Below are 14,593 nucleotides of genomic sequence, written 5' to 3'. Positions count from 1 at the left end.
CAGCAGCAAGGTCAAGTTCTGTGCTTGTTTACTTTACTTGCAGCTGAAGTGAACAAACAAGCTGGACTTCAACATTCACTGCAACTATAATAACAAAGGCCTGTTTCGTCCGGAGTAGATTTTATGAGAGCCTCAAAGCTTCAAGTTGGCCAGATTCTTTTGTTTCCTGACAGCAGATTCATTATATTCACACATATTTAAAACTAATCAGTAATCAATATTTCCATAGAAACAGTGGATCAAATGACTGCGTAATGAGAAGGTGCCACTTGAAATGACAAATTACCACCCAGCTGCAGCTCCCCTCAGCTCTGGTTTACTCCCAACTCGTTCCTCAGCGATAGTGTTTACATGCACAAAATATTCCGGGTTTTGTCTTTATTCCAAAAAAGACAATATGCCTACCAAGCTGTTTACATGCCTAATGAAACTGCACATTCCACTAACATCCCCGTGTACATGCAGCTGTGCATGCTCCGCTTAACGAACACACTGTCTTTCTTTCATTTCTTCGACTACCCTCTATTTGTGCATATCCAAAAACCTGTTGATCGTTTCACAATGTCCAAAAGCTGGTGTGTTTCTCCTTTTGACCAGAAATGTGAACTTCTCTTCTGTGCATGCATCCCAGACCCCTGCTTTGCAAACTCTTGGCAAAGCAGCCCACAGCTAACCATGAACAGGCAAGAGGCCGAGTGTCACAAACGGTGCTAAAGATGCCAGTTGACACTCACACTCTGAATGTGCTGCATGCATGTCCAAAGGACGTTCCTGAAACCCAAATAATATCATCGTATCCCACATGTCTTCATTGGACTGTGCTACATTTGGAATTAGGCCCAATTCAGAAAATCCAACAGGAATATGCTGTTAAATGACCCATATTGAATTGACAGACAGCATTAGCAGCTAGTTGGTGAATGTAGCGGAGCTTTTAGCATTTTAAGGGCCAGATTTTTCAATCAGGAGTTTGTGGAGACCAAAAAAAGAGCGCCAAGGAGAGTAAGAGAACATTCGCCTCGTCTTCTAACATGACAGCGTTTTGCATACGTACGTGCATGCATGTTGCGATGCTCCTGTATCAAAAGAAATAAATAGTACAAAAAGGATTATCATTGGAAAGATGCTGTAATCATCAGCTTTAAAATGACCAAAACTACAGTAACTGGTAGGTAAGACGTTCCACATCTGTGCAGCCCCTCAAAGACACTGACAGGCTTTCAGGAAATGTGCTGCAGCCAGCTGAAAAACAAGCCCGGCGTCATGCTGTTCATGCAATGTTACCGATAATACAACAGTATGAATCAACTTATAGGCAACACTGCAGCACCATTATTTGTTTTCCACGCTGGCTTGCCCACCAGTGACCTTGAGTAATAGCTCACAAATGTATTCTACAGAGTCACGTGATTTGGGCGTGCACGCACACGCCATGACACATACCAGCAGGGAATATCAACATATCCATTTGTCCAAGTAAATATAATGTGCAGTTATGTGTCGTTGCTGTGGTGTCAGATAACACAGGCGCCGTAAACTCAGTGACCCTCGCTGCTGATGATTTGGGATGTTTAGATTAATCATCAACACAGAAACACATTGAATTATCCAAATTCAAGAGTGTTCGTGTGTAATCCCCTGGAGGAGCAGGAGCCGGGCGCGCCTGGAAGTGATTCCAAGTGGCTCTCTGGCTATTACAAAAATAATGAGCGAACTACAGGCCACGAGATCTGCTTCAGCCAGACTCCCTTCAATTCTTCTCCTCCTTTTCTTCACGCGACACGCCAACTTTAGCGAGGAAATTAGCCACACAATGCTCGAGTCTCCTTGAGTTGCTGAGCTCTGACAAAAGTTACATTTGAAGATGCTTACTTATAATTCTTCAGCAGCTGTTTAAGCCCTTAACTTGCCACCATGCTGATTCAATATTATGGAAAAGATTCTTCTGGGAGGCTTTCCGTGGTGGCATCTGACCTTATTAGACACATGATATATCCTCAGCCGGCTCATTATCCTGTAGGAGATTAACAGCTCGCTGTGAATGCGGCATCTGCCTCGGAGCAAAGCAAGGATCAACCAACACTTAGAGGCAACTTATCTGAATTATGTGAGGTCAGCACTGTAGAAGCATCACCCTTTTTTTTATATGAACTCTGTTAAAAAAAAATGCTTGTGTGAACTTCCGAGTTGAAATGAAAAAGAAGAATGTGAGACTTGGCCTGATCTCCCGCTGCAGACGGGACGCTGGAGCGCGAGCTTCTTTCAGCTGTCAAAATGACTGTGACAAAGTGCTATTTCTGGATTTTAATATTGTTCAGATTCCTGCGGTGCTCTGAGTGAACATCTTCAGTCCATCCATAGCTGAGTGAGCGGGGTTGGCGGGTGCGTGAGTGCATGCACGTGCTGACAGGTTGTCACCGTTGAGACGTGGCACACTGAAAATGTTATCCACTTATGCTGTCAATACTTCATGAAGGGACGAGCTCAACGCTTCGGGAAATATGCTTATTTGTTTTCTTGCCGAGAGCTAGATGAGAAGCTCGACACCACTCTTGTGTCTTTATGGGGAGTATGAAGCTAGAGCTAGCAGCCAGTTAGCCAGCTTAGCTTAGCTCTGTCATGTAGCCACCCATAAAGGCACACTGTGCTGCTTTGACACTGTGGTTTAGAATATGAGACACAAGATGTTAATTGAACTATAGAGCTGCTTGTCGGCTGATTTTCTTTCATTTGGCCAGAGCTACGCTAGCTGTTTTCCCCATTTCCAGTTTGTGCTAAGCTAAGCTGCAGGTTACAGCTTCATATTTACAACACAGACATGGTTCAGTGGTATCAATCTTCACGTCTAATTCTGGGCAAGAAAGCAACTGGGCCTGTTTCCCAAAACGTCAAATTATTCGTTTAAGAGCGAATAGATATACTGTGACAAGATATCTTAGCTTTATTACTCTCTTCATCTCTGCCCTGTAAGGCTGGAACAAGCTGAAAATAAAATAAAATAAAAACCAGAGGATCTTCAGGCTTACACAGTACATCACGCTAAATGTTTAAGTATGGAAAATCACATAGTATCACATCACAAATCAATCAACAATAGTAAAATCCTGCAATGTAATTACAGTGACAGACCATGAATGAGATTCACTGCGTTGCCCTTGTGTCTTACAGTATATCTCCTTTTTAATGGCTGGAGGATGCGGCTGGATGCTGCTCTGCCTTCGGTCATGCAGCATGTGGAGGCCTTCAGAGCCCATAGGAGCAGAGTGGAGCATTTTCTCCATCCACATACACTACTCTCTCAGCCCGAGGGAGCGACTACCATTTTGCTTTTCCTCTCTGTCTCTATAAAAACACTGTGTCTATAAAAGCAAGTACTGGTCCTAACATCACAGCACAGCTAATGCGCCCAAACTTTTGTTTTTCGGGCATGCGGCGATCCACATCCCTATCAAGTGCCCCTTCATCAACACCACCCATCATATTCAATGACAGAAAAGTGATAATGATATTCTATACATTGTAACACTAATAAATATTGTTATAATATTTTTTTCACACAGCTCGCCAACTGCTTATACAATATTTCAATTATTTTTAGCATCGCACCCATTTGTAATTCGAACTGGATGTTTATTTTCCTCAAAAACATAAACACATTGTGGATACGTTGTTTTTAATTAAGTCCTGATTTCTGCTTTTTTTTTAGTTGGTTGAGCTATTCCACAAGCACCCCCTGGGTAAGTGTTTGGGAATCACCAGTGTACACAGTTCAGGCCTCACACTCAGAGAAATCAGTCTCCTTCCTCACTTTGCATGCCTGTCAGTTGCTAGATAAAAATCAGTTCGCCGCATGCAACAGCTAAACTGTAGGCAAGACAGCAGGGCCGGTGCCAGTGTGCCATGCTACACGCTGAGACAGTGGCTCTCTTTGTATGGTGAGCTTCTTTTTAGACAGGAGCGGGAGCTGCAGGAGCACTTACACTTGGATGAAAACACCACAGTGAGGGGGGGTTTACAGCTTGCTTATACACCACAGCGCTGCCATCCTGGGAGCGGGGTGGTGGTCACAAGGAGGAGAAGGGGTTATCGTCCAAGGGGAAACTTGTCATGCCAGAAATTTTCATGCTATGAATAAATTTACATCAAATCAGCGCTGCCACTCACTGACAGAGCAGATATCCTGAAGGAGATAGGTTTCACCGCGTGTTAGAGATAAAGACGGGAATCTGCAGTGAGTGCAGACAGTCGGAAGCATGAATCCATCATTGTGTCTTTTTCATTTAGCTTAAGAAATATGATCAGTGGTGGTGATGATGAGGGGGGAACTGCTCAATCACAAAGGCCAACATTCAATCTAGGAGAGATAACAAAAGGAAGACGAAAGACAGCTCTGGATGGCAGGATGCCCCTGGGGCGGCTGTGCTGTTATTATGTTGGAAAGGGCTGCTGAGCTGCGGTGTGGGGCAATTAGGAGGACCGGAGAATTGAGTGGGGGAGGGTCCAGCACAACAACCCGTCCATGAAGTGTTCTCAGCTCAGGGGAAAGGAGGAACAACCCTCCCGAATACGGCAGCAGTTGCATTCCACAAAAAAAAGAAAGACGTAGATGATGATGGTGGATTTATGAATTGAAATAACAAGCATCTGCTTTTTTCCATGGAAAGAAGCTTGAATTAAGCTGCTTTTCCGTCATCAGTAGAATCCAAAATGAATATCAGGCAACTGCATGCTGAACTTAATGCTGCTCTGTTTTGACTGATTTGACTGGTAAGTATGTGAGAACTGAGCTGGCTTTAGGATAGTGCACGCAAGCAGATGAATCATCTGTTGTTCTCATCCACAGCTACTGCACACACACCGCGGAGAGCACATTAGCCATGTCTATTATCTTTAACGTCGCCGCGCTTTGGAAAGTCCTGCCTGAAAACCGCACAGAGTCCGGGAGCAGTCCAGCTGGAGAGCACGGGGACAAAGAGGAAAAGTCGATCCCAGAGTATCGTTGCAGCGGTTCATGAGCCGCAGACAAGGGTCGCAGCCTTACAGCTATTGTGTGCTGTCTTTTAACGGGTAGATAACGGAAGTAGAAGCAGATCCAGTTGCAAGAGGGGATGGGTTTTACGAGACACACAGTGGGACTGTTCCCCAAATTCTCACTTGGGTAACTTAAGCCTCTGAACTTCACCTCTGATGAGATCTCTATTGTCGCCTCTCATAATATTACACATCTACCAGTAAAGAGGACACAATGGGCAGTGAAAGGAGATGGTAACACAAGCTCGGTGGGGTGAGATGTAACAGTTGGCATTGCCAAGTATCCTGAGCCCTCACAAACACACACACACACACACACACACACACACAGTTTCCATGGCCTCTAGCCCTGAATGGCTTCAGCGGAGCAGGTGCCTGCCCACATTCTTTAAATAAGCGCTTGTCAAACATGGCGCACAGCAACAAGGCCTCACAGCTGCAGGACAATGGAGTCACATTAAACTACAGCACTGCAGCCAGGCGTGCACACGTCAAGGTAACCGTCTCCACAAGGTCAGCTTACCAAAACTTAAAAGAAAGCATTGCACAAAACCCAGTGGTGTCAACTGGAATGTGTAAATAGATGCAAAACAAAAGCCATGGTGATTATTTCATGAATGATAAACTGTAGCTGAAGTGATCCATATTCACAACCAGTGTTGAGGCTGTTGAGCTGACACAAAACAAACATTGCAAACATCCAGTCAGCCATAAAAAAACAAAAAAAACCCACACATTCATACCTGAAGCCGAAATGCAGAGATACAAAACCTAATCAAATAAATGTCTGCAGCACTTCCTGTGGTTTATACCGTCATAAAGAAGTCATAATATGTAATTTAAAGAAAATTACTATCTAGTTTCAAGTATTATGCCAACACACAGCTTCCTAAACCTAAATCTAAGGCAGTATTTTAGGCAGGAACTACGTTGGAGGAGTAAAAAGGGCCCTTATTACATTAAGCCAGAAAACCCCCGCACAGCCAAGTATGGCAAAAAAAAAAAACAAAAAAAAAAACAACTTGAAAATGAAAGATATCAACAATGAGCATGCTTGCATGTGAATACATACATACTGTACATTCCTCAAAACTTGTAAATCACACTTCCTCAGGTTTTCAAACAACATGAAACTTGTCGTTTTTGGGTTTCAGCAGCCCTTTAATCTGCCAGGGTCAAATGCCCTGAAGTAAGGATTTGCTTATTTTCCGTTTAGTACCACAGCCAACATCATAACAGGCTACTTACTGAACTGTCTGTGCTCTGAAAAGAGAGTGCCTCTGTTTCCGGTTCACAGCTTTATTTGGTGGAGTGGACCATGTTAGAGCACTGTTGCTGACCTTGTTCTGCTGCTATTAAAGACAGAGCTACTGCATTGCCTGACTTAGTTGTCAGGCTCCAAACATAATCCTTAATGAACCTTCCTGGGGGGAAGTCACAGTCTTTGGATCTCAGGCATTCTCCATATTTTTAGGATGATGTATTAATTTTACTTCAAATTGTCTCTGAATTATGATCAGACCTGCTGCTCTTACTACCTACCTGACTACCTCTGTTTGACTTCAGCATGATACCATACATGAAATTTGTTCCTATGAGCTGGAGCACAGGCAGGCTGAGCAGAAACTGGTGACGAATACATCCTCTCCTAATCCTACAATTAACTCTCAAGCTCTCAATTACAGACGTCCCACATCACAGAAGCCTCAGAAATGTCACATTATGTTGACGTTAATAGCCCACGCTGTGCGAGCGAACACAACAAAGCAGAAAACATCTGACGGTACGGGCCCACAAAAGCCAAACGCAACACTGACAGATCAAGACGAGAGAATTACCACCTGCAGATAAAACAGCTCAGGCCCCTTTCAAGTCAGCTCTACTGTCACAGGGCAAGGAGCTACGATCGGCTGGGCGTGCTACAGTTTTCAGAAGATCAGTGACATATTGACGAAAGGCGTCCTTAGCCCCTCTCTGAAGCCCCTTTGCACCCTTAGCACCTGGCTGCAAGCCGAGTGAGAGGGCGTCCTGCCTCTGGGGGCCGGCTCAAGAGCAGGAGCACCAACCAGGACTTGAACAAGAGGCCTTTCTCTCACTGCGATGCAACCCTCCCCCCTCAGACTCCTGAAGAAGCAGCTCTGGCAGCATCTCGTCGTGTTCGCCCCCTTTGGTCAAGTTGGGTTTTCACGTCGCCTTGGCCAAAGCTTTAATTGATTTACATGGAAGTCTCTCACTCCTGCTGCACAAGTCCATGTAAGGCAGTGCCAGCAAGCCAAGACAGCCAGACAGCTGGCCGTCCCTGCACAACAAGCAGACGTCCGCAGCGTGCTATTCGAGGGTCTGCAAAGACAAACACTAGTGCATATCATCCACGCTGCTCAGAAAGAATGAGTGACACCACCTTAAGAGCAGAAAATGTCAAAAACTGACACCTGACTCTCCACTAAGCAGTGCGTAACTCACCCAGGTGGAACCTTTATACATGCAAAAAATGTCAGTCAGATATGCACATGAGGGGATATCTAAATCAAATCCACTGGCACCAAAATATAAAGGCTAATCCCACCTTTCAGTCTATTTATGTTGGTTAGAAAACCAGCAGAAACTCCTTTATTCAAAGGACAGTTTAAACATACCAGACTTTCCTTTCTCTCTGTGTTTAATCAAGAAAATTATCCCCGCTTGATTAAATAACAAACTTTTCCTGCGACGGGAAGGCCTGGATAACCCCTGAGTCAAGAGAAAAGAGGACAGCCTCCAGTCAGAGGTAGGTAGCCAAGTCAGAGCAGGGCAGCGGGAGGAGGAGGGGAGGCGCAGTCGGAGAAGTCTTAGGTGGGCGGAGAGGCTCTGAAAGACGCGATTGAAGAGAAATCGCATCCTTCAGGAGATGAGCTCAGCTCGCAGTCACGAGACAAAAAGAGCCGGAGAGGAGAGGTGAGACGGCCATTTAGTCTCTGTGGACGCGCAACATCAGCACGGCCGTCCACTGGGTCAACATCACTCACCAATGAGGTCAGTCTATAGCTCACATGCTGTACAGTAGATCCTCTTCACTTACTGTAACGATCCCTTTCAGACACACCAGGACGTCTTCGCCAGCCTGTCTTCCTCTGCTCCTCAGAGACTTTATCACCACATAACTTCACACTTCCTGATTTGCAAAATATGAATCTTGATCTTTAAATAGAAACATCTAATTATAACCCAGAAAATGAAGATTTGTGCATTTGTGCACCCCAAATGAATCCCCCCGCAACAGCCAACTAATGAGGGCTGCAACAATTATTTTCATTATCAATGCATCTGACAATTATGATTACTCGTCAGAAAACAGTGAACGATATTCATTAGAGATTCCCACAGTCCAATGTGATGCATTCAAATAGCTTGTTTCATTCACCTGACAGTCCAAAACCAAAAGACATTCAGTTTACTATCATATATGATAAAGAAAAGTAGGAAATCGTCACATTTGAGAAGGTGGAGCTAGCAAATATTTGGCATTTTTCCATAAAGAAAGTGTGGAATGGATCATAAAAATGATTAATTTTCTGTTGATTAACTAATTGTTGCAGCCCTGCAGCTAATTAAAACAACAATATCTAGAAGAAAAAAGGAAATCAACGACCTGTATTATAAATAAAAACATTGTACATAAGGCTCGCTGGTGATGAGCACCAACCATCTGAACAGGAGAGAGGCTGCAGTGCAAATGAATGCACGGATCCAGCATACACGGCTGCAGCGTTATAAGAAAATTTAAATGCCAACATGCATAAATCATGACTTAACTAATGGATGATGACGTGCATGTCTCCAGAGATGCCACATTTATAAAATACTGTCACTGTACTAAAGCTGCGGACTGAAACAGGAATTTTCACCGCAGTGTTATAACAGTGAGAGAGAACAGGCCAAAGGTTGGACGGAGCCCAAACTGGACCAGAGCTGCAGGCCTCCGCAAAACACAGACCAAAACAACTGTGCCGCCCTGCCCTCACGAGGCCGAGCCAGCCAGCGGACCACCAACAAGAGCATGAACAATGGTCATGTTGATGCCACAGACATTCTCCTCCAGCAGTTAGCACACAATGATGGATGTGCTCCGCCCCAGACAACAACAAGACAACCCCCACTCCCCCTGTCAACATCTCCCAGCCTTATTCACGCCCAGGCTTCATTATGAGGTGTAACGGAAATCATCATTGGCAATCTGAAAGAATTTACAAGACAATGATGCAGCGAAGTCATGCCTCGTCTGCACAAAGAACAGTTAGGGGTGAACTGCACGGACGTGTTAAGACTGATAAAGATACAGCCTCTTTGAGAAAATACAGACTGTGCTGAAGACGAGGTGCAGGCCATTCTGGTTTTACACACATGCTGTCGGACACAACTGAGATAAAGATAGAAATATCTTTATTAAATATTTCCTCTTAAACGTATAATCAGGCCTAATCTCCAGAAGCAGAGGGTCAATATCCTCTTCAGCATTATTTGGACAATTTTAAATCCATGGCAGCACTTTGCTGTGCGCACAAAATCAGTATTCACCGGCATGCGTGACTGATACAATGCAAATACAGCTCAGCACAGTATCGTGGCCTCATCTGCAGTTACATTTAGAGACCTGTGCTGCAGACAGGACGCCGGCATGGCCCACCGACATCCTGCAGCACACACACAATGCATGTGTGAGGCTCTGCTTTACGTTTGTGCAGCTGCAAATATCACTGACCTCTGCTGCATGAATTCTTTTATTTCGCATAAATAACAGTCGTTTATACACAAGATGTCTGTGAGTGATTTCTGGTTTTTTGTGGGACAGTTTTGGCTGTGAGGAAAATAAACTTCAGATTTATTTTAATTATCAAAACTTGACCAATTCATCAAAATGTTAGATTTTAGTCAAATACATGAGTGGATAAATGACGCAATTAAATAATACTGTATCATCATAACAAAAAATATATATTTCTGATGTGTGTTTACATTGAATGCAAATATTTCCACTATTTTGTTTTAAAATATACAATCACAGAAAAATAAATCCAAGCTGCCTCATGAGGTAAATTAGACAAATTTGATAAGTGAAAGAAATCAAAGCTGTGAACTTGAAATCCTCCGAGCGCTGCAGTGCTGACACCATCAGCAAACCTATAGATGAGATGATGGCAAAATAAGAGGCCTTCAGTGAGCAGGCGACGCATGCAGCAACAAGGAGAATATGATAGATGGAGCAGTAACAGAGCTCTGAGATGCTCAGCTAAAATATTACACGCCAGTAAGTATTCCTCGTGCAGACTAAAGGAAATGAAGTCTTTCAGCTTCCTCTTTGACTTGTTAATAAGTTAGGAATGTCTGGTCTGCCACATTTACATCATCTCCACTAAATTAAATCAAAGGATGAATGGCTCCTTCACAGGCTCCACGTGTTGTTATCAAAGGGGTGGGATATGATTAGAATTTTTTTAATTTTTTTTATCCCCCCTCATAAAATTTCCAATATTTTTCTGTGCAAACACAGCTCACATTTCACACGTCCTTTTCATTTCCCATTGGCTGAATGTGGAATCAAGTGACTGCTTTTGTGAAACCACTGGCTTTATTAGATTTGATCTTACAGTTTCACACACATTGTTAGATTTAGTGTTTTATCACTGATCAGTCTTACTTAGATGATTTGATGACAGAAGTCCAGCTGATTAAAGTCAGATTTCAGGGAATCTGACTAAAGAGAGGTTAATGTAAGGAAGCCGAATTTATGACCCGAATTAAAGCTTATACACCTGTGCACTGGCAGGAGAGGCAGACAAGGCCTACAGGGGGGTTTTCCGGTGGTTTCCAGCCCAATAAACAGAAAAAAAATCAGCCCCGATCTGCCAGGGTCCCTCTTCATCACCACGACCCATCTTACCTTTTTGTGTCTGTCTTTGAAAGGTAACGCAGGCCATGGCATCTCCTGCAAAAAGTCTTGCCAGTGTTTCTGGTCCTGATCAGACGAGATGAAGACGATTTCCAATTTGTCCTTGTGTTCAGACGTCTTTTTGAACCTGCTGTAAAACTCGCACAGGCTGCCGTTGAACTGCTTGCACGGCGCGTTCAGGCTGCACCCGAAGAAGAGCCCGACCAGGGACAGCTTGGCGCCCAGCGACTGCACGTCCACCTCGGCTTTCTCGCTGTTGACGAGCCGCTCCCCGAGCAGACTCACCAGAAACTCCGACATCGCAGCGCACAGTCCTCGAACACACAACGTTACCCTCAGCCGAGGCTGCTGTACATGAAACCGCTATGTTCGGGCGACACCCAGCACTTCCTCCACCTCCACTGCGAGGGTTGAGGTGAGCTCCCGGCCCCTGAGAGGCGTTGCGGTGTGTGTGCTTCGCCGCGGATCGTCCTCCGGTGTGAGCGCTGTGCAGGAATGCACTCCGCTTAAATCGCCCTGACTGCAACAGCGGTTGCGCTCTTTTACCCACCAAAAGCAAACACTATGACCATGACATCTGATTATTATAATCACAAAAATGACACTTAATACTGTATTCTGTGGATTTATGATGTGTTAAGAATGGAAAATGCAGCTTAGTTACGTTGAATGTGAGTTTGCATGTTTTATATCCTCAAAATGATCAGATTAAAAGCTGCTGGATTCTAGGTTTGACCTCAAAATTGCACTATACTTTTACGAAATGCTTGGGATTTCTTCGCTTAATAAGTTTCACCCGACAAGTAAATTAAATTCTGAAAATTTCAAAAAGATGTCACACTCTATTCCTGTGGACGTGCTGCCACCTAGTGTTCACCAGAGGGAAATACCTGGGCTGCAGCAAACGTTCAAAGAACCGCACCTACTTCTAGGATGCATGGAAGAGGAAAATGTCCCGTATAGATAACACCTTTGTTCAAATGCTCCAGTGCTAAAAAAAAGAAAAAAGCATGCAATAAAAATGTTGCTGTGAGACTCGCACTTTTCAGCTTGTGGCCTTCGACAGGGTCATCATACGTTACAAAGAACATTTCCTTCTGCCACAAATGTTCACCACCAAGTGTCAATTTATTTGAGTCAGACAAAGCAACAAAAACCACTTCAAAATGGACACAATGAAAAAAAGCTATTTTTATATTTAACTAGTGTGTTACAATTACAAAGTATATAATTATAGTCACTGGGGAGACATATGTATGAATTCACACACCGGTGGCAGTTTTGGGGTTAGGTATCTTGCCAAAGCACACTTTGGCATGTGGACTGCAAAGGCCAGGGATCGAACCACCGACCTCCTGATCGCTCCTGGCCGCTCTCCCTCCTGAGCCACAGCCATCTATACAGCCATTTGAATAACATTACATTGATAGAAACGCATTGCAGTCAAATTACAAAACAGGATTGAGTGATTGCACATAAATCACAACAAGAAAAAAACAGCATGAGTTTCCTCCACTCTACCTGTTTGTCTTTGCAGATATTCCAGTATGGATTTAGATAAGCAGCTGATATTTTGGTTGTAAACTTACACAGTTGCTGATTTGGATGAAATCACAGTGGGAGGTGTACCTTGTGCAAGACCATCAATAGTGCTGAAACTGAACGGTGCTAAACTTTACGGTTACATGGTGTCGAAATCTTGAATGCTTATGACTGATGTGAGCGGCGCAGGATCCCTCAGTCCTCGGTGAACATCATCCTCACCAGCTCTGCTTTGAAGCATTCCTCTTCCACCAACTTCTGAGGCTGAAACAGGTTTACAGAAGGAGGCTTTTAACATTCACACAGGTAAATGTGCTGCCAAGAGCACTTGAACTACACAGTATTAAAGATTATGCTTTTTCATATGCAAGATTTTCTAAGAAACTGAGTGCTATGTAAAATCTGGTCACTTAGTATGAAATGTCTATGGATTTGTCTATAACACACTAACAGTAGACTGATCTTAGTCAAGCAAATACAAGCTATTCTTACCGTGCCGTAACGCAGCAGAGTGGGAACTCCAACCAACTTCAGTGTCTTCTTGAAGTCGTTATTTTGATCCTTCCAACTGAACCAAGAAAAAGACATTATGACGCACATTAGAAACAGCAGACTTGGAAAGGCAGAAGAGATTTTTTAGCTTTCCAACATGAAACTGTATTTGCAAAAACAGGGACTAAATGATTAATGGATTCATTTAAAAAGTCTATCAAACAAGCATCACTTGGTGGTCAAATCTACAATAATACATTTAAATAGTAAACAATTTAAACTGTGCAGAAATGTCTTTTTGTGCGCAGTAGTCTATCATAAATGTTTGGTAGCATTGCTCAAATCCATTATTGGTGCGCAGATGGTCAAAATGTTTGTGCAGCAGCAAATATCACTGTCTGGCAAACTGGGAAACCTCTGCTGTGTGCAGGCTTTTATTTTGCATGAATAACAGTTATTTATCCACAAGATGTCTGTGAGTGATTTCTGTCTTTGTGGGACAGTTTTGGCAATGAGGAAAAGAAACTTAATATCTATTTTAATATGATTTTTAATATTCGATCAGCCACAGATTTATGATTGCATGGGTGTAAATAAATATCACAATACCAAAGAAATACTTCTGTCTTGACTATTTAAAGCTCAACATTTGTCTTGGCTACAACTCCTTTGGGTTGTAGATGATTCATCATTGTTACTGGTTACTGGCTTGGCTTCACAAATACAAACAATTACTCGTCTTTCCATTTCATACTGTTTCAAAATAAAGTTAGCTCAAATCAATGTGTGCATTGTTTGTCAAACTGTAAGTTAAGACTCTTGAATGCATTATGTTGGGCTTTGATTTCCATTATTTTACAGAGCAGATGATTAAAAAAAAAATGCTCAACAGACAAATGTGAGTGTTGGTTGCAGCTCTATGATGTGCTCTCTTGCCTTGCTTCCACACATGTTATCTGGGGGACTCAAGACTTTGACAAACAGTTATGCCACTGAATACTGAAATAAAGAAAAGTAAAATACTGACTACGCCCTTTCTCCAACTTGACAGTAGATGAAGACAGAGCCCTCAGGAAGGTGAGTCATCTCTCCTCTCACAACTGGCTCAGCTGGAAGGAAGAAAAAGTTCATGACAGTGCACCAAATATGAAATAAATCAGTCACGTGATCCTTAAAAGCAAAACAGCTCATACCGAACTACCTACGAGAACAATACATGACAAAACATTTCAATCAAGTATAAAATGAAAGTACATGCATATATAGAGTAACTCATGGTAGAACATACATAAAGTTACCTTTCACACAGTCTGGACACCAGCTCTTTCCTTGGGCGTCTTTATCTCCAGAGAAATAGGCAAAAATATCCTTTCCTTTTCTTTCAGACACAGCCTGACAGAATTCAGCATACCCACGCACCTTTACTTCTTCGTAATGGGCCATTAGACTGACTTAAAGCAAAATGCACTGATATAAACAATACAACTGTGAGGTACGAACAACTGTTACCGCAAATACTGCTGCTCTGCACACTAGATCTGCTAGAAATACTGAAAACTTGACAGTACCACTTCCGGTATGTGCGAAGCTTCTTAAAGTGAC

General features: G+C 43.2%; 2 protein-coding genes across 2 annotated transcripts in view; both read right to left on the bottom strand.

Annotated features, from left to right (window-relative positions):
* The window catches only part of nxn (nucleoredoxin), a 56,961-nt gene extending 45,520 nt beyond the window's left edge, over positions 1-11,441 (bottom strand). The window contains exon 1 of the mRNA XM_070971191.1: positions 10,949-11,441. Within this exon, the coding sequence (XP_070827292.1) occupies positions 10,949-11,257 (309 nt within the window). The 5' untranslated portion in view covers positions 11,258-11,441. The remainder of the gene's footprint in view (positions 1-10,948) is intronic.
* Positions 11,442-12,068: 627 nt separating this feature from the next.
* On the bottom strand, positions 12,069-14,543 carry txndc17 (thioredoxin domain containing 17). The gene is made up of 4 exons (XM_070970637.1): positions 14,290-14,543; positions 14,019-14,100; positions 12,992-13,067; positions 12,069-12,763 (listed from the first exon to the last, which is right to left on the bottom strand). The coding sequence occupies exons 1-4, from the start codon at positions 14,432-14,434 to the stop codon at positions 12,695-12,697; spliced, it is 372 nt and encodes a 123-aa protein (XP_070826738.1). The 5' UTR covers positions 14,435-14,543; the 3' UTR covers positions 12,069-12,694.
* Between the last annotated feature and the right edge of the window lie 50 nt (positions 14,544-14,593).

Source organism: Chaetodon trifascialis, chromosome 9 (assembly GCF_039877785.1).
Source record: "Chaetodon trifascialis isolate fChaTrf1 chromosome 9, fChaTrf1.hap1, whole genome shotgun sequence".
Lineage (NCBI taxonomy): Eukaryota > Metazoa > Chordata > Actinopteri > Chaetodontiformes > Chaetodontidae > Chaetodon > Chaetodon trifascialis.
This window is presented reverse-complemented; position numbering and strand designations above follow the sequence as displayed.